Source organism: Onychomys torridus, chromosome 16 (genome assembly GCF_903995425.1).
Source record: "Onychomys torridus chromosome 16, mOncTor1.1, whole genome shotgun sequence".
NCBI classification, from domain to species: domain Eukaryota; kingdom Metazoa; phylum Chordata; class Mammalia; order Rodentia; family Cricetidae; genus Onychomys; species Onychomys torridus.
In genome coordinates, this window is record NC_050458.1 from 38,356,321 (window position 1) to 38,377,015 (window position 20,695).

At 48.3% G+C, this 20,695-nt stretch overlaps 1 protein-coding gene across 4 annotated transcripts in view; it reads right to left on the reverse strand.

Annotated features, from left to right (window-relative positions):
* Trappc9 (trafficking protein particle complex 9) overlaps positions 1-20,695 on the reverse strand; it is a 468,984-nt gene that overhangs the window by 102,303 nt on the left and 345,986 nt on the right. For all 4 annotated transcript variants that reach the window (XM_036207929.1, XM_036207927.1, XM_036207928.1 and 1 more), the window contains one exon: positions 346-498. In XM_036207929.1, the coding sequence (XP_036063822.1) occupies positions 346-498 (153 nt within the window). The remainder of the gene's footprint in view (positions 1-345; positions 499-20,695) is intronic.

The window sequence follows — 20,695 nt, forward strand, 5'->3', positions numbered from 1 at the left end:
CTCCACTGTCAGTCAGAGGATGGCTCAAGCCCTGTACTGATTGGCAGCCATTAGGACCTGTCACTATCGTGAATCTCAACACTCAAAAGAAACATGAGATCCAAAATCAGGACTACCACTCGCCCCAACAAGACCTTTATCCACTCAGAATCAATACTTCATTAAGTGGGGCCTCCGAAGTGTGTCGAGGCTGAGGAAATGCCAGCCCTGTGGTCCATATCCTGCCATGGCATTTAGAACTGTCTGTAGTTGAAACTCAGTACTTATTAAGCACTTTTCGGCTCCCTGCAGATGGTCAGAATCCCTAGTCAGGATCTGTGTGCCCAGGACACTGAAAAGGATAGGATTCTCCAGCGGATGTCCAGCTTGCTGCTGATCTCCAAGCCTCTGGCCTCCTGCCTCTCTTCTTCCAGCTGCTTCAGATTTGCAAATCCCCCCTTCTCTCCGGGGGATTCTGGGACACTTTCAAAGTTGAACTTGTCCACTTGAATAGCCATTCTGAGAGAAGAAAGAAAACAACAGAGACTTAATCAGTAGGACAGTTTCTTCCCAGAGCTGCTGGAGAGTCAGCACATGCCAGCATGAGACAGGCTGATGAACCATTATCACTGGTAATTCCTAAAGGATTCATTCCCAGAAAATGAAATAATGAGTCCCAAGGTGGCCCTGACTGCAGAGCTGGCTCAACACACACTTCCAAAAGAGGTTCAGCCATGGATTTAGACTTTGGAGAAGTCTTGCATCGCCCCAGATTGAGGGTTTCCATTCTATAATGGGGTGTGGCAGAATGGACCCAGAATACAGTGCTCTGGGTCATGGCTTAAGCTCATTTCTGGATATTCATAGAGTATGACTAGACCCTGGGGACCTTGCTCTGCACTCTAAACTCTGCCCGACATGACTCCACAGTGCAGGACTCAGGAGCTGACCCACATACCCTGGCCCAGTTGCCACAAGTCCTATCTTCCCACCATAGCTTCCCAGCCACAGACCCTCTGTTCTGCTCTCTGATCAAAGCCACCTCTCCTCAACATAACACTTATTGCTTTCTGGGCCCTTTGAGCTTCTACACATTTCTAGAATGCAGGAGCCTCTCTGCCTTAGTCTTTAGCTTTAGAATGTTCTAAGCCAAGGCTGAACCTTTCTCACTCCTGAAGCAGGAGCTGGAAAGCCCCTCCCCAGCTCACCCCAGCCACAGCAGCCTATCCTCTAGTCTCTCCTGCAGCATTCCATTTATTTCTGGCAGGGCATTTATCATGAGCTTAAAGATTTATCTCCGAGTTAGTTAACTGTGTCTCAATTCTAGTAGAATTGAGCTCCATAGGGGCAGAGTTGCACTTGGTCTTGGTGACCAGGCTCCCCAGGTGTAGAAAAACATCCAGGACACAGTAATGACTCAGTAAGTAATCAGCAAGATGGATGAAGGAGCAGATTAAAAACCTCCCCTGACACTACAAGTCAACAGTCTTTCTTCCCCATTGTCTCTGTACTCTGGCTGATATTCTGATCTGTCGTCTGTCCCCACCGTGGAGCAGGAGTTGGTTACCTGATGTCTAAAACGTCACCTCTTGGTCTGATCAGGTGTATAACAGGCACTCACTAAAGGTACATTATGTGGATGTTAATAGGAAGGTGGAGAGGAAGGGGACTCTAAGTGCTATTTATATGGACTCCTAAGCTGTGGCTCCAACCCAAACACAACTTGGAATGAGCCAACTGAACCAGCTGATGGGGAAAAGTGGATGATGACGGTATTGTTAGACTCTGAGTGGCCACGTTTGTCAGCAAAATCATGATCACCTTTGTAGCTTTTCCAGATGTACATCATACCCAATGATGTAGTTTCAAGACCTGTGCTGGCTCCAGAAAGGGCTGAAGAGTCAATACATTCATGGCACTAGGCTCAGAGCTTGACCCTGAAGACTGGTGGCCCAGGGGCTTGCGGCACCACTGGGTAAACACAGTCCATGCAGATAGAAAGAACACCCCCTAAAGTGAAATACACTTTTGTGGGGCTTTTCCTAAGCAGTTTATAATGAAATCTTGGAAAACAGAAAAGTGCAAAAAAGGGAAAGTAAAGACTAAGAATGTAAGATCCTAAAAGCTATACTTTAGTTCCATAATCTCTTTCTGAAGTATTGGTATTTTAATGTGATTAAATTTTTATTTCTACACATCTAGGTAAGTCAGAGGAGTCACTGTATCCACAACACACGTGCATGGAAGTCATCACAGTCTCTTCACAGAGAATTCTATGAACATACTCACACCATTAAAAATTAGTCCACATAGCTAGGTATGCTTCAGGTCTGAAATCCCAGCTCTCAGAAGGCTGAAGCAAGGTGACTGTGACTTCAAGCCTAGCTTGGACTACAAAGCAGGTTCAAGGACAGCCCAGGCTATGTAGTGAGACTATCTTTAACATAAAAATGTGGGGGTAATGGTGGTAGCATGGTTGATCAAGTAACAGCATTAAAAAATAATTTTAAATCATTTGCTACATAAATATGATGGCCTGAGTTTGAGTCATGGATCCCATGGTGGAAGGAAAAAACTGACTTCCAAAAGCGGTCCTCACCTCCACAGGTATGCGGGGTATGCACCTGGACCCACATACGCATCATACAAACACTAAACAAACAAAGAAATGTGTGTATCTCATTGGCCCAGCATTTGCCTAGCATGTACAAGGTCTTGGTTTTGGTCCCTAGAACCATTTTTTTAAAAGTTTGCAAAAAATAAAAATAAAAAATGGTATAAGAATCTTAATACTCCCATTTTTCAAACTCTCATATATTTCCCATTTAAAGGAGGAGGAGGAGGAGGAGGAGGAGGAGGAGGAGGAGGAGGAGGAGGAGGAGAACTATTGTTAAGGTGCCCTGACAGCAGTCTGTGTTATTACTGTCTTGTCCTCACTGAGTAACTGGGATGACTTTGAGCAGTGTTAAGCTTGTGCCAACTCCACACACCCTGAAGGCCTGAGGAGTCCCTGCCTGTCTGGACCCGCCCCTCATGACCTGCTCTTGGTTATTATAGGGAGTCACTTTTGTAGATTCACTGTTCGGCGCTAGCTCTGTTCAGTAAATGTGGAAGTCATCAGCACAGAGCTCCAGAATATTCCCTTAGACACTGGTCAACACTTACCTAAAATTTGCACACATCTATTCTGTATCAAAGGGAAAGCCTACTTTGTGTCTCCAATGGCTGGCATCTGATGCTGATCCCACAAAGCCCCCTGGGAAATATGAGGACAAGGAGGTAAGGGGCATCTCTGGCGAGAGAAGCACAAGCCACTACCTCACATTCCCACGTACATGAGTACCAAGCTTTCCCATTGGGGCAGGGCCAGCACAAGAGGGTGCCAAGAAAACAAAGGCAGAGCAATGGGGCTCATGGCCTTGCTCCCCACAGTCTTTGTGGCACAGTTGAAGAGGGGACAGGACCAGACAGGAGTTCAAGTGTATGCAGGGATACCACAGACGCAGGGTTGTTTCTCACGGGTGGAGAGCTGTATGGAGGGGAAGTGGGGGACCTGGGGTCACTTAGTCTGGACTCCAGCTCCTTTCACAGAGAAGCTGGGTCACCAGAGACAGCCACACAATTGTCTTCACACCTTGGACCTCCCACATTGCAGGATCTGGGAGCACTCACTTGGTGTAAGTGATACTCAAAAACATTCTAGCTGTTATTTTACTAGAGTAATGAAGATGGTTTGAAATGGATTGTGGTAATGGCGGCGTGGCTCTCTGAATGCACTGGAATGCTGTGCACTTCAGGTGGATGGACGGTGTGGTACAGTCAACAGAGCTTTTATGAGAAATTATGGCTATTACAGGAACTTATGCTAATGATCAAATGGGCTAGATAAAAAGATGTTTTGTGTGGTCTAAAATGCCACACAAATGCTAATGGGCCTACATATGACTGCCCCTCGCTGTCCTGCAGTCATGGCCATCGTTCCACTGAAGTTCATACCACGTGTCTGTTTCCCACTGCATTCACCCTTCTCTCAAGCAATGCTGTTTTCTTCAACTTGGTGCTCCCAGAACCCAGCACAAAGCAGACACTGGACAAAGACGGCCCAAGGAGCAGCTGGCCACACAGTCACAACTGTTGTGGAGCCCAGACCAGGCATGACGGCTGTTTCTTCCATCATCACCAGGAAACCTCCCTGCATTGCCCAGATCGGTTGTTTCTAAACGGGAGCTTTGTGGCTCTCCCCAGCCTGCTTAAGGATTCTGCAGATGTCAGTATGGAAATTAAAATGTCAGCAGGACTCTTGGCAAGTTTTCTGTTATTCCCAGGAAGTCTGAGAATGCCTGGGTCTCCTTGAAATTCACTGTGTCTTTGGACAGGTCACTGGTCTATGCAGAGTCATTTTACCTAAGTGAGGCCAGGCCAGGGCATGTGCAGCTTAGCAGAGATGTCCCTGCAGCTTCTGCATGACTACAGAAAACCAACTGTTGGGAAGTCTCTCTGCCGTATATGACTAAGGGGGACTGAGCGCTACTAGCCTTTTCACAGAGCCTGGACAGAGTTGAGACTGGGTCCAGAACATCTCCCCAGAGAGGCCAGAGGGACACCAGGTGCAGGGAGGGACCCAAATAAGTTCTTGTTTCCTTCCACTATTCCAGTGACACCCAGATACTGTCTGGAGACTACAAGACTAAAGCTGGGACTAGAAAACATCTCCATGGCAAGAAGGCAACCTTACTTTTTTAACCTTGTGCTGACCCAGAGAAAGGAGTAGTTGGAATGGATTTAGCTCACACCAGACAGGACCAGGGCAAACACGGCATACTATCCTCTCAGACTAGACCCAAGAAGATCCAGAGAGAAAAGACTTAGAGAGCATCTGGTAGCTTATTCTCTAAGATGGAGCTGGAGAAAGAAGGCAAGCATGCGCCATGGAAGGTTCTGAGCTCTGGCTTGAAGAACCTGTGTTTCCCTCATCATGTTAACCAGAAGCCGAAGAACCAGGCTGGTGGGATGGCTCAGCAGACAAAGGCTCTTGCCACCAAGCCTGACCATCTGAGTTCAATCCTTGGGACCACATAGGAGAAGGATAGAACTAACTCCTGCGAGCTGTCCCAGGACTCCACATGCATGCATGTCGTGGTATTTGTGTGTCCACAAAAACAAATGTGTGCATAGGATACAAAAGCTATACAAATGCACACACGTACGCATGAGAAATAAATAAGTAAATGTAAAGAAGATGCCGAACAAACAACAGAATCAAAATCTCAAGGTTTTTTTTCTCCTTTTCCTAGAACATCTATAGATGCTAAACCCACCACACCATATCCGTGGGTCTTGCCATGTACCGACCCCAAAGGTAAATAAAAACAAAACAAAGGATGGAAGAACATAGGGTTCCCGCTGTCCATGCTCCATGGACATTATGAAAATCCCCTGTGAGTGGGAACTGAATCTACCAAGCTTGCCAGGATGTATCAGTGCTCCTGTACAGAAATCTTTCAGTACTAGGACACAAATTCTGCTGCATGTTGCCGCTTAAGTACAGCTCCTGGTAGACTGATACAGCAGCAGCAAGGTACAGGGAAGACCTGAGCGAGGAAATAACTGCCAGAAGCTCACTGCCTGTGCTACATAAGCCCCGCCCCAGGGCTACCATTCCCATCCCAACATGCTCAGTTCCCACTATCCCATCATTCCATTCTCATACCGCCCCACCATCGTGGATTAGACACAATGGAAGAGGAAACTGAGGTCTAAGTTGTGTGTGGTCACAGGAACAGCACTATATAGGGGGTTGTTAGAGCTCTGAAGAGATGGGCATGCTCCTGTGTCCAATACAGCAAAGCCTTCCCAAGATACTTGGCTGTGCCCTGACACCATCACAGGTATCTAGCCAAGGTCCACTTGGTCCCTAGCATTGATCCCAGATGTGCACAGGGTACCACAGGTTACTGCTGCCATGATTGCTGAGATCTAGAGAGATATCCTGGGTCACATATCCACTTAAGACTTGTGAGTCTTAAATGACACACATACACCAAAATGGAGACCATGTGTCCTTTAATTATTGTTGCTGTTTAGAGTTCCTTTTGGGAGGTCTCGCTGTGCTCTGCTGTTGATACTCGGACACATGTTCTCATTGGCACCCCTCCCAATAAATCTTAACACCATCCCAAGTCTGCTTCTCTCCAGAACCCCTTCCCTTCCACCTGCCCCTGGCCTTGCCCTCCAGAGCCAGCCGGATCATTCTCCTTCACCTTGAAGCCTGATCAGGGGCCATCTGTATGCGCCTGCCCCTGCTGCTGTGTCTCACCTTTGTGGGCCTGTTCCCTACCCACCGCCCTTCTCCCGATGCCTGGCCCTGGCCTCAGCCTCCTCCCCTGCAGTCTCTTATGAAGGCCTCATCATGGGAACCCTAAGCTCTGGCCCCCCACTTGCCAGCTTTCTTTACACAGCAACTACTAATTTGCCTTCTGTTTGCTGGCCTGGGCTGGGGCTGGGGGGAGGGTGATGGAGTGAGAGAAGGGGAGCATACCAAAGGGCCTGGGCAAAGATCAATCTGGAGTACTTGCCGAGGCCCAATTTTCAACCAAAATATCCCAGGCCTTGAGATTCTCAGAGGGATCCACAAATTGGAAACTGCCTAATTAGCATGTGTATAAGATAGCATCCTCATTACCATCAACAAATAGCGTAAATACCAAATATATTTATAGGATATAGATATGCAGTAAGGCGATAACAGATTTAGAAAATAAAATTTTGAATACGTATCTAGAAAGTCAAAATTCATTTTGAGAAGTATGGTGCAAGGGAAAAACAGGAATGAGAAGACACACTGAGAGGAGACCCCGTTACTGAAGAGATACATCGGCTCTTTCTGTGGACCAGGCACAATTAGCTCTTTTGGTACATTCACTACTCATCCCAGAGCTTGGGCCAGCCCATTGGGCAGAACGCCATATATTCAGCACTCTCACTCAGCTCTCTGAGGCCTTGGGTGGCAGGCACTGCCATGCTCCCACTCTACTGTGGAGGAAACTAGGACTCCCAAGGACCACGCTGTTGAGGAACATGGTGCACAGACAGGGGACATGGGGGGACAGATGAAAGTTTCCTGCAGTGATGACTGTACGCTGAGATCCCATCAGTGGCAGGCTGGAGAGGAGGAGTTAGAACTGGACGAAGGTGGGCCCAGCACAGGCTGAATGGAGTCCTGAACCAGACAGTGGGGAGCAGCAGGGAGCAGCAGCAGGCAGGAGTCCACACCTAGGTACTGTGGATATTGCTCTGTATAAATAAAATGCTGATTGGTCAGTAGCCAGGCAGGAAATATAGGCGGGACAAGGGGAGAGGAGAATTCTGGGAAGTGAAAGGCGAAGGCGGGGGAGCCATACTGCCAGCCGCTGCCATGACAAGCGAGATGTAAGGTACAGGTAAGCCACGAGCCATGTGGCAAAGTATAGATTATTAGAAATGGGCTGAATATAAGAGTAAGAGCTAGACAATGGCCAAACAGTTTAAATAATATAAGCGTCTGTGTGTTTATTTTATAAGTGGGCTGTTGGACCACAGGGCTTGGCGGGGGCTGGAGAGAAGGTCTCCACCTACACAGAGGCCTTCCAACAGTACTAGAAGAGAGTGCCATATCATGGTTGTAGCTACAGAAGGGTCTAAACAGGACCAGATTCTCCCTTTGGAGCTGGAGGGGAGTGGCTGGCTCTGGGGTTAACTTACAGCAGAAACGGGAAGCAGTGAGTAGCGGTGGCCTTGACCTGGGAAAGAATGTGAGGCTTGACCTCCAGGTAAGGCTGCAGAGAAGTGGAGTCCTGTGCTCCAGCCTTAACATTCACTCTAGAGATGCCTAATGATGCTGGTAATGATGAAAGCAAGTGTGGCGGTTTGAATAGCCATGGCCCCCACAGACTCACAAGTTTCAATGCTTGGCCCATAGGGAGTGGCACTATTAGGAGGTGTGGCCTTGTGGGAGGAAGGGTGTCACTGTGGGGGCAGGCTTTGAGTTCTCCTATGCTCAAGCTATGCCCAGTATGGCTCACAGTCTCCTGCTGCCTGTGGGTCAAGATGTAGAACTCCCAGCTCCTTCTCCAGCACCATGTCAGCCTGCATGCCGCCATGCTTTTTGCCATGACAATAATGGACTAAACCTCTGAAACTGTAAGCTGTCCCTCAATTACATGCTTTCTTTTATAAGAGTTGCTGTGGTCATGGTGTCTATTCACAGCAACAGAAACAGTAAGATGCTAATTGAAACAGTAAGATACTCTAGGGTAGCCCCCGAGAACACTAGAGTCACAAAGACACCTGGCCCGTGTCCTCTGGACCTTCACAGCCTCTCCACACAGCAGCTCTTGCCACTTGCAGCCTGGCCCTGCCAGTGTTGGCATTCCCACACTGGCATCACACCTGATCCTGGTCTCACAGCCCTGCTCCTAATATGCGATGCTCTGGCCCTCCCTTAACTTGCCTAACTTGTGCATATTGCTTCCTTCTCACGGGGCTTCCATCTGACTCTCTTCTAAAGCACACAGGCAAGGGCAGCATTATGTAGAAAAGGACATCATCCTCCCACACAATAGGTTCTGAAGCACGCCCACTGAGCACCTTCTAACTGGCCATGTTCTCCCCAGGAGGTGAACAGCAGAGCACGGTGAAGGCTGAACTTCAAAAGAAGCACACCTTCCTACTGACATGAGCTGGACCTGCAGACAGACCATGCAGGTTCCGTCATGCATAGATGGGGAAGGGGAGTTGGGGAAAGTTCTAATTCTGTGTGTAAATCTGCACAGCTCTCACCTTGCAGCCTCAGAAGGTGCTGACAGCAGAGCTGGCTTGACTCCCAGACTCCACAGGTGAGGTTTGGGTTTTCCTCTAAGTTATGCAGTAGACAGACCCCAACCAGCTAGGCAGAGACTGGGAGAACTAGACTGAGATCCATGCCCCACAGATCAACACCACAGCTGAGCCCAAGACAGGAAGACTCTATGACAAAATGTGAACCGTAGCAGTGGAGGTACACGCAAGGTCGGAAACAAGAGAAGTGGGGCCTCAGCAAAACTCCAGACTTCTGTCTTCAAAAGCAAGTCAGGGACTAAAAGACCCACATCTGACTATATAAAGAACTCTTAAAACTCAGCAAACATGGACATCGGTTAAAACAAAATAGGTAAGATTCTTTTTTAAGCAGATATTTCATGAAAGAAGGTAAAGTGGTGGCCAGTAAGGACTCAAGAAGACTCTAGGATCCAACCAATCACTGAAATTGTACACTTCTTATGTTTCAACCATGGGTCCTGTGGGGATGACCGTCCACTCACATGGTATAACTTTCCCTATAAATGTATGTTATATATGTATGTTATGTATGTATGTGTGTATACTTACATGTATTGTGTATAATTTTCAGTAAATACAAAGTAATATGATTTCTTGAGGCTTTATCAAATAATCTTATTGTTATATCCATCATCCCTCCTCCTTTTGTATTGATCTTCCTACTCCTTCCCCCAATGGAGCCCACTGCTTGTTCTTCCATCTCCCACTTCATGTCACCCATATCCAAGATCCTCCCCCATCATGGTCCCCAGACACTTTTCTGACCTCTGTGGTTACTCCATGCTGTATAGTCACATCTGAGGACTTGGAGCTGGGAACCACAGATGAGAAAGAAATCACTGCTTGTCTTACTGAGTCTGGGTTACCTCACTCAATATAATCCTTTCTAGGACCATCCATTTGCCTGCAAACTTTATGATTTCACTTTTCTTTATGGAAAATGTATATGTACACACACATACACACACACACACACACACACACACACACACACACACACACACACGATTCTCTTAAAACTATGGTAACTACTTATTAACAATCCTCTAAACTTTCGAAAAATCTCTATTTTCTTTCTCTTTCCTTTGCGGAGTTACCCAATGGGGACTATGTCTGCCACACATCAATCAATGGCATCTCTAAGTCTTACACTGTAGTACACAGAGGAGGTAATTTGTAGAGCTCAATGCATCACAGTAAAACATAAAGTCTAATACACTATTTAAATGAAGGGGCCTTTAGTAGGGCACAGCCATTCTCAGGAACAGTGCTGTCTGATTTGGGGCTGGCCAATCTTCATCTTTCTTGGGCAGCCAGGGTCTTTTCCTTCCTTACTCTCAGGGCTCCACTACCTTTAGAACAATTACAGTGTGCCTCATCTAAAGCTGAGCTTCTGAACAGGCCCTGCAATTCTAGGGACCTTGCTACACGTACCCATCATGGAGGGTTGTGAGGCTACTGCTGGATACTGCTGTCAATCAAGGCTGCACAGTTCCCTGGGGTGTTCAAGGGAGCCATGGCTGAGCAGGCAGAGCAAGGCAGAGCCTCTAGGACCCACCCTGTCTACCTTCCTACCTGGCCTATTCTGCTTTCAACTCTTCAGTCAGCTCTGGAGTCTAAAACATGGCCTATTCATCTGTAAGAATGGGTGGCCATACCCCTGCAGATTCAGGGTTCCTTTAGTTTGGCAGCACACTGAATAACATGCAAAGCTACCTTGACCCTGTGAAAGTCTGCTGCTGAGGATAAACCAGTCACTTCCCTAAACGTCTCTAGCATGCACAGAGAACCAAAGGGGTCTCAGCATCATGAATGGCTCATAGCAGGTGTTGGCCAACACTAGTAACGATCATTTCTGAGATCTCTCAGATACCTCAGAGGGATGGATAGGAGAGGAGACGATGGTTGGGTAGAGCCACGCTGCTTGAGCTTTGTACAAGCCTGTGCCTCTCCATTCTGACTGCAGAGAAGTGGGGCTGGAGCTGCAGTCAACCTCTTGTTGACATAGACTGTGAGCAAAAACAAGCAGATCTAAATGCATATGAAATGATTCTGTGGACCGTGGTGTAGGGAGGATAGATGGTTGGCTCAGGACTGTCTGAGAAGACAAGGGAGTTAATGACTAGATCAAAGGCTTGGAAATGAACAACTGGTGCTGTGCATTTGCCACGGCACATGGAAAACGGCCTTCGAGGGAGTTGGCTCTGCTGCTCACACTCCTTTTCCTCTCGCCAAGACTTTAAAAAGACAAAAAAGGTGCCGGTGGCAGATTAATACGCGACGGTAATCTTGACCCTTCAAATACAAAGCACCGGAAGACCTGACTCTTGCCCTGCTACTTGCCGGGCGGCCTGACAGGCATCAGAAGGAGCTTCCAGATCATTCCAATTACTTCTCTATAACCAGAAGCTATGAGGTTGGGAATTCATCCAACCCTGCCGGGCTGTTTTCCAATATAATAAATGAGAACATTAATAAGAAAGTACTTCTGTTTATCAGGTGCCAACTTTACCGGTCTTGAATTTGCCTCTAATTCCCACAACCACCTTAGGAGGTAGCACTGATACCCTAAATCTACAGGGAAAAGGGGGACATAGTGGCATTGTTCAGCCAGAGTTTGACCAGTGGCTTCACAGCAGTGTGCACCCTAAGATGGATGGATACTCCTTCCACAGACTTGTACACATGAGACAGCTGCCTACTGGGTACATTATATTACAGACAGATATAATCTTGCAGGACACCTAGCCAGTGCCCCCTCTTTGAACAAATTAAACAAACGCATACCCCAAAGTTGGCCAAGGCTTAGGCTTGAGCTCTGGGTCTCTCGGTCTAGAAAGTGTGCTTTCTCTTCATGCTGTACAGGGGCTCCAGCCTGAGACAGGCTGGACTGCATGTCCATATGGTCCCAGCAGACCCAGGCGAAGAAAAGAACATGGCTCCCGGTCATTTGTCAGTCCGTCATGATAGAACCTAGACTCTGTCCTCTTATCATAGTGTCATTAAGCACTACAAGTTCTGTGCTGCAGATGAGGGAGGGAAACATGACTGCCACGGTGAGGAATTAAACCCATTTCTCCTGGAAAATATATGACTCTGATGGATTACGTTCTGGCAGCTGACGATGGCCTGTCAGAGGAACCATGGCGAAAATGAAGAATAAAAATCGGCCTGAGTTGTTTCACCATGATCCAATTTAGAAAACGCTACTCAGGATGATTTATGCAGAAGTTTTTTTGTTGTTGTTGTTGTTCCTTTGCTTCTTCACAGAGAATCTGTCAAGCATTGCGGCCGGTAGGAAGAGCAACAACACAATTCACACCGAGGGAAAAGGCCAAAGAGTACAGAGACAAGGCAGGGCCCACAGGTTTTCAAGTCAGAAGGACAGCCCTTAGAAGGGCTGCTCATGGAGAATGCAGATCTGAAAACCCCGGGGGTGGCCAAAAAGTCACAGGACTGTGATACCGAGGACCCTTCACATCACCACACCTCATTCAGCAAGGCCACCATGGGACACAATGTCCAGTCACATGGCTTTGACCAAGCAGAAGGACATGTGCTATGTTGGATGGCACTGAACTGTTGTGTGTTTGGGTCGTTTCTCTCTCTACCATGCTGCAAAGACAAGGTGAGGCTAGCCAGCCGGACTCTTGGGATGGAAAGAGCTCGTCAGGAAGGTTCCCAAGCCTTGATCAAGGTTATGTGGAACGTGGAATGATGTCAACTTCTGCCTTACGTCACTGACATTTAGGAATAGCCTATTTATTACAATGGCTTAAGCTAGTGAAAAACTATGAGGTGTTTCTTCTTGGAACCCCCTGCACCCCCTTTATACCTTTGGTATACGAATGCTTATTCCTCTGGACCTAGGACAAAGCTACAACTTTCAGAAGCATCTCCCATTTCCAACCCAGGAGGCATCTTTCTCGGTCAAGATCCTCTAGTCTCTTGTCTGCCCGCCCACACCTGTCACTAGGCTCTGGTTCAGTGCTGGTGTCTGAGGACGGTTCTTCCTGACCAGGCTGAGTCTGTCCTGCTGCCAGGCAATTCCTCAGGTACATACTCAAGGGGCAGGGCTCTGAGTTGAAATAAGCCCTGTGCCTACCTGGCCCATTTGTTCTGACTCAGGAAAGTCTGTAACCAAGATGCCTTCCAATGTTTTAACAATTATGGCCTCGTGGGAACACAAACACATAGAACTGTGAATGAGGAGACCATGTGGCAGCTGTCCTGAGAACCACGCTGCTGAGTGAGGGTGTGTCTTTCCTGCAGAAATGACTGTTCGTTTCCCATGACTCCATGCACTACATGGCCTGAACAAAGCAGAGTGGCTAGGTCCATGCCTTGGATTCCAGGTCAGAGCAGGACCCTGCCAGCTAGCAGTGGCCTCATAGAGACAATGGGGCCAGACCTATACCCCTGAATATGATGCCCCATTCACCTCCAGTGACACTGTGCCATTTCTTCATGGCTTATCCCAGGTGGCCCTTAGTAATGGTTAGGTCTTTCCTCTCTAAGATCGGAGTTGACATCATCCTAAACATGGGGTCTGATGTTTCTGCTTGTTGGTCAGTATCTTCACCACTGCTCCCTGGCTTTGCCTTCTCTTCTTCCTGCATCGGGCTGTAGGGATCAGGTTATACACTCCTGAGATCTAACCAGTGTTCTACCTCTCTTTGCCTGGTCACTGTTAAGAGGTGCCATTACTGTTCTTGCAAAGGTACCTGATTGGATTGTAATGGCATTCCAGCCATAGTTCTCCAACCTTAGCTGATAGTAAATTCTAGAAACCGACATGAGAAGCTGTGTTGTGCAGAAATCACTTCTGACAACCATCCAAAACCCAAAATGGATCAGACTCTGTCACTGCCTCCAATGATTCATTCTATAAGATGCGCATATACCGACGACTGCTATTTTAGGCAAATGTGACTGAATACTGAATCCCTTGCCTTCGTGTTCATTGTGGAGTGGGAGAGGAAGCGGGGGGGGGGGGGAGAGGAAGGAGTGAGGGAAAGCAGAGGGAAGGGGAGGGGAGTGGGGGAAGCAAGCAGTTGCAAGATGGCAGTAGCATGTACAGGTGAGCAAGCTGCTTGCAGAGATGTCTACCAATGAACAATGGCGGTAATCATGACAAACAGTCTGTGCCCACTCATGCCAATTTTCACAGCCAATGGCAAACCTCAGCCCCCAGGTGCCACTCATGGGTCTTTCTTCGACCTTGTGCTGCTGACTGGCCTCCAGTGCTCTGAGCAGTACTCATAAAAATTAGCCCCTGTCTGAGTCATCACTTTTAACATGCTAAGCAATTCTCTTTAATTCTTCCATCCACAGGAAGCTGCCTTCCACCAGCTGAGTAAATCTACGGCAGGACAAATGACCAGGCCCCGCCTGTAGACCTCTGCTGCTGGGAGGAGATACTTTGGGCTAGCTCCATAGGCCTTTGGGCCTAAGTTGTTAAGGGTCAGCATTCACCTAGACAGAGATGCAACTCTGCAGGTACAGCATGGTGTCTAAAGGATAGATGGTGTGACCTGAGCATGCTGTGCTGCTAAAGGTGCAGCCGGGGATGGTTCTGAGGTTCACTTTCCTCACCTAAGCATAGGAAGAACACTGCATCCAATCAGAGGAGAAGGGTGAGCAAAGAGAAGGCATTCCTGCAAAAACTCTCGGCAGCTCACTTCTGTGAGCCTTGTGAGGTCCGAGAAGAGAGCATGGTGGCAACAGAGAGATCACCTAGACTCCTCGAAGTGGGAGAATTCTGGGAGTGCAGCTGTTCAGAGGGATGGAGAATGGGAAAGACACATGCCTTGTGCTGTCTCTATACAGGGAGGGCCTGTTACTCCAGCCTGCCTTGAAGGGAACTGTGTTAGTCTCCATTTCCTTATCCTTCAAACAACAAAAACAGGACACCATAGTCTGTTGATGATTAGTCACAGAAGTGGACCCTCTACGCTGTGCAGCAGCTTTCTAGAGCCTGCCACTGGGGCATGGGTGTAGTGTGGCATTTCTGTACAAGGAGCCTCTTGGGATGACAATTATTCCAAGACTGTAGTCTCCTCAGCATTTATGTTGGTTTCAAGCTCAGCGAACTTGCTCTATGACTCTATCAAGCATTTAGTGGTGGCAGAGCCATTGTCTGAAGGTGACTTCAGCCATTGTCACATGCCATTGCTTGGTAAGCTATTATTTAACACACCTTCAGATCAACTACCTCATATTCCCAGTGAAGAGCTGTTCCTCATGCACACGGAGGAAACTGAGGCACACTGATTGCATATCAGTTATTTAAAATGACAGCTTAGGTAATGTCGTACCAGGACTTGGCTTTTCTTGCTCCAGGCCCTGGGGTAGGGAAAATAGGAAAATGCAGGGAGAGCCATAGCTGCTCAGGAATGGGGCCTGGTGAGAAAGCTAGACACTGGGGTTCTCATCCAGAGCCTTCCCAGTATCCCTGTCCACTGCCCTGTTGAGATGGTGTCTATCAGAGGAGAACACAAAAGGCCCTCAGGCCCTGTCAGTCCCCCTGAAGGAGAGCTGCGACGAATAATCCCAAGTGTCTTCCAAATCTCTGCCTGAGTAAGGACATGTACACCCTCAAAAACATCACAGCCAACTCAACAGAGGCACTAGGTGGGCAGCTAAGCCCTGCAACTAGGAGGCAGAGGCACATCTGCAGGGTTAGGCAGACATGCATCTGCAGAGGTGGGACTGATGCACACCAGCAGGGTAAGGCAGACACACCTCTGCAGAGGTGGGACTGATGCACACATGCAGGGCTGGGGCAAATGAGAAGGCAGAGCTGTGTCTGAGAGCCATGGACTATTGCTCAACTTGGATTTTCTTGGGTGAAGAGGGATTCCTTGGGCCAATGGGGGACGGCAGATCCAGGCATGAGCATGGGGCAGACTTGGGATGAGGGAGCACCTCAATAAGGTGAGTCGGCAAGTGAAGGCTGGTGGGAAGGTGGGGGAGGCCAGATCATGCCCCACCACATCCTAACAAGGGCCTGCTTGCCCACCTCTCTCAACCACCAGATACTGGGAAACCATGAAAAGTCATGCTTCTGAAGAATGAGCAGAAAGCTCCCTTGTCAGATGCTGGGGAACAGTAGCTGCCAAAGAGCAAATCTAAACCACTTCACGTAAACCAAGTGCTTTCAGACACAGATATTGATACCATGCGCATCTGGAGAATTGCAGCATTATCCTTGGTGGTGGGATTAAGTGTGATTTAAAAGTTACTTCTCCTTGTCTTCTAAAAGGAACATGTGCAATGTCCGCAGAGATTAGGGGATGCTGTCACAAGAAGAAAGGCAATGCCTCCCCAGGGTGGCTGGACAGGAGCTGCCCGGACAGCAGGCTACATGAAGATGAAAAGTGGTGACCGCGCCTGCGCCCACAGGGATGGGACGGAGGGAAAAGGTTGGAGCAGGCAAAGGAAGCAGGAGCAGCAGCCTGAGCAGTCAAGTCCCGGCACCAGGCACACGGGAAGCTGGGAGACGGTGTGGGGAGGGGATCGGGGTTAGAACAACACTGGTGCGGATCAGCTCCCTGCAGACAGGCGGGGCGGCAGAGGAAGACACTGGGTCGGGCACAGTGTGAAGTGGAAATGTTCGCATAAATGTCACGTGTTATTATTGCCGCCGCTGCAGTTTCTAATCGAGTTAAGCACGGGCGATGAAGCTTTCTCCGACTAGCACTTGACGAGGCCATCACTGGGCAGCCGTCAGTCACTGAGGCCTTGATGCTCCCTCCGGTGCCAGATGAGACACAGAGGCAAGGTGAAAAACGCAACAGGGACACTCAGAGGAAGAAGGACCCACTTCCGGTGCTGGTTTGCACCCTTGGGGGTTGAAAACAGAAAAGCCAAGCTTGTGAGAGAGATCGATTCAACTAGAAAAATCCCCTAGTGGTCCAGCTTAATATTGAAAAGGCCACGCTGCTAAGATATGAATAGCAGAGTCCCCAGTGACATGAAGTTGACAGTTAGGGACAAGCAGTAGTGTCCTAACTTGAGACAAAAAGAAAAAAGAGAAAGATGAAAAGAAGAAGCATTGGCTTCTTCTGCCCCATTCTGACTGACCTAGTCTTTGGGGAGCTGAGCCATACAGCACCTCCAGTCTTCCTGTCAACCCAGTGTTCGCTACAAGGAAACCCAGAGAGAAACCAGGCCACGTGATGGTGGTTTAAAACAGCAGGCTTGGATGTGAAAGGCCCTTGTTGTACCATTGGCTCTGGCCATAGAGAATTATCCCACACCATATTTTGAAGGTAGAAGGCATAAGGCTGAATAAGGTATTACAGGTTCCTGTCCCCCTTGACTTTGCCACCTCTCAGGAATGGCCCTTGTCCTTCAGTATCTCTGAGGCTGGGAGACAAGAGAAGAATAAAATACTGTTTTGCATTCAATCAACATGGGGGAGACAGAAATACATATGGAGGCAGGCAGACATCAACAAACAGAGAGACGGGGACACAAGCAGGCAGACAGAGAGGCCCACAGGTGACTCCTTGATACTCTGTCTATATTTTGTGGCATATCCCTAGCCTGGAGAATGGATGAAAGCCCAGGATGAGGACATGGAGGACCCCAGAAGGGGTTTCTCCTTAGCTGGACCTGAAGAGGCAGGAGCACCTAGTCAGGGGTGCGTAGGGCAGGTGCTGAACTTGGGAAACGAAACAAGGAAAGGTCACAGAGTCCAGAAGGTGGAGTCTGGCAGGTTCCATGGGAAAGGGCAGGGACTGGCCAACCACGAATCTCGTTTGCCTGCTCCGCTCTTCCCAGGGCAGGCTCTGCTCTGCCTATCTAGCTCCACACTAGAGCTGCTGGTGTGAAGAGGATGTGGGTTGCTCTCAGGCTGGTGTGCATCTTGCAGCCCTCTGTCCCGTTGCCTCATCCTCTGGGCCCCCACAGTCCTGGTGGGCACATGCTGGCTCACACAGGAGCATTGATCAGAACAGTCTGACTAGATCTGGTAGCAACTGAATACCCAGTGTTAGCCAGGGGCTGTAAACTCCCAAATCCTCGAGCTGAAAGAAAATATCCAAGTTCAAGACAGCAACAGAAATGCTCTCTCAGCCCAGGAGACCAGACCTGGTAGGGGTGGGTCCAAGCGTTCCAGACCTAACCACCTGATCCAGCTTCCTTTCGGGTAGACAGAGCTGGAGAGGACATGGCATGGGATGCACAATAGCCTGTGGCTCCCGCACAGTGCTGACCTGCAGCACCAGCCTTTTCTGATGTTTCAGGAGGAGGAGAGCCCACACTGAATCTGAAATCTCCTATACATTTTAAGCAACAGTTTTCTTTTTCTTTTTCTTCTTCCCCCCCCCCCCCAGAGGCAAACCAAATCTCTCTATGAGCTGGACTGGGCCCTGCTGGCAAGATGTTTAGGAGCCCCTGCTGAATCAGTTAGTTGGCATGCCTTCCTTGATGCACCTCCCACTCCCAAGTGCTCCTAAGAGGGACTCCCATAATCGGCACCCAGGTATGGGAAGCCGGTTACAGTTGCATTAGCTCCTAACACATCCCCTCTGTCATCTCTGTGGACACTGACACAAATTACTGGACAGAGAGCAGGGAAGAAACCGAAGTTTATTTTAACTGCAAAGGTTCCCCCCCACCATGTTCTCTTCCAACCAATATTATCATCTTCATCATCTTCATTTTAAATTTCATACTGTGAAAGTCTCAGAGTGCCAGATGGAAGGAAATGAAACACCATAATGAGATGGGGAGAGATTTAAAAATTAAAAAGAGAATGAATCATACACCCAGCTAGAGTATACCTGCTCCCCCTGCAAAGATGGAGTACCCAGCTGGAGGACCACAGATGCTGGCGTGGTCCTAGGATGGGGCTACAGCCCAGCCAGGCCAATGGTAGCTCCATGGTTCCTCAGAGACCCTTCTCCAAGAAGCCATGGCCAGGAAGATGTGAAGCACCTGGGTAGATGTACCTCTCCACCCCCAGCCACATATCCATAGGAACTTTGGGATGAGGGCACTTGTGTCCTCCTACTGCATAACAGGTGTGGGCTGAGAGTCCTAGGCTGCCTCAGAGCAGGGCTGTGAACTGATCTAAACTAGCTCTCCTCCTGGTTTGGTGGGCCCTGCACTCTGGCAGAGGGGCTGGGTTGGGGTAAAAGAGATTCCAAAAGGCTCTGGCTGTCAACACACACACACACACACACACACACACACACACACACACACACACACCATCAACACACACACACACACACACACACACACACACACACACACACACACCATCAACACACACACACATACATACACACACACACACACACACACACACACACACACACACATACACCAAGTTTGCAGCCTTGGTATCCAACACAGCTAGTAAAGGCTATGAGGGGGTCTCTCTACTCCAGAGTGACAATGGGTAAAAGGGGGGTCAGCCTGGCAGGAGGGCAGTAAACATTCTCAATGGACAAGGTGAGAGTCAACATCTCAGTCTGTTCCCTGACCTCCACAAACACACCATAGTGCACATGCACTGACATAAGACCATATGCACATCACACACACGTGTGTACATGCAAGTAAGTACATAGAGGCATATAGAAAAAATATAACGGCAGATTTAGATGCCAATAAATTAATAAATTCAACATTCTCATTAAGAAGCAGATGTTGCTGTAACAGATAGAAATGCAAAATTCAACTATATGCCCTTGGAATTTAAAGGGTTCAATTTAAACATGAAGAGTTTAAGTATCTTGGCCTGGTGACTCACACTTGTGATCCTAGCACTCAGAAGGCCAAGACAGGAAGATAGCAAGTTCAATACCAGCGTAGGCTACAATGTAAAAACCTGTCCCCCCAAACAGAGAGAGAAAGGAGAAAAAGAAAAGTCTTAGATGGGTCTGAAAGAAACTGAGGAGAGGTACCCTTGGAAATGGCTACATACCTACACTGGAGTGGCTACATCAACAGCATAAAATAGACCTGGAGACCAAGAGCATCAACAGTAGAAAGTACGAGTTACAGCAAGACACAATCATCTTGAACATGCAGGGGCGAGAGAACAGAATACAGAAAGTAAAAATTGCTTGCCACTACAGGAAGTCACACACGGTTCCATATCATGGCTGCAGAGTTCTGGATCCCTGCTTCCTCGGCAATTGATGGGACCATTAGACAAAACAAAATTAAAAATCAACCAAGATAGGAGCTGAACAGCATTGGCAACTGTGGTGCCGGTGGGCAGAGGGCCTTACAGCAAGCGGTGTCAGCATCTGCCTCTCTCCAGGGCGGGACCAGGCCTCACGGGGTGCTTGGCCCTAAAGCACAATCTCAGCACAGGCAAGGAGGCAGGGGACATGCAGGGCGGGGACACTCGGGGCAGGATTATTAGGAAGGAACACTGATGTCTACCCTTCTCTTTCTAATACATGAACATGAATAGATGGGTTCAGATGGGCAAGAAGATGCACACAGATCATAGGTAAACTACAGCAAACTGCCAAAGTTAGATTTAACTTTGGTGTATAATTGCTTAATTAGAAATTGAAACCATCTTCTTAAGTGAGGGAATTCTGAGAGTCTTTGAGACTCTAGTGAACATAGAAATCTCCAAAAGGAGGAAGTAGCTAGGTGGTGTTTTCTGAATATTTGCTCCAATTTCACTCATTCTCCTCAGAGAATTCCTTCACCGCTATGGGCTTCAGTCTTGTTGTCCATGAAATAGGCTAATGATCACACATGTGTGAAGGAGTGCTTGGTAATTAAATGTGAATGGGTGTTCCAGAAGTCTGGGATACTGTAAGCACCTGAACTTCACTAGTGACCATCCCCTTGCTGCTGAGAAACAGCAGGGGCATACTGG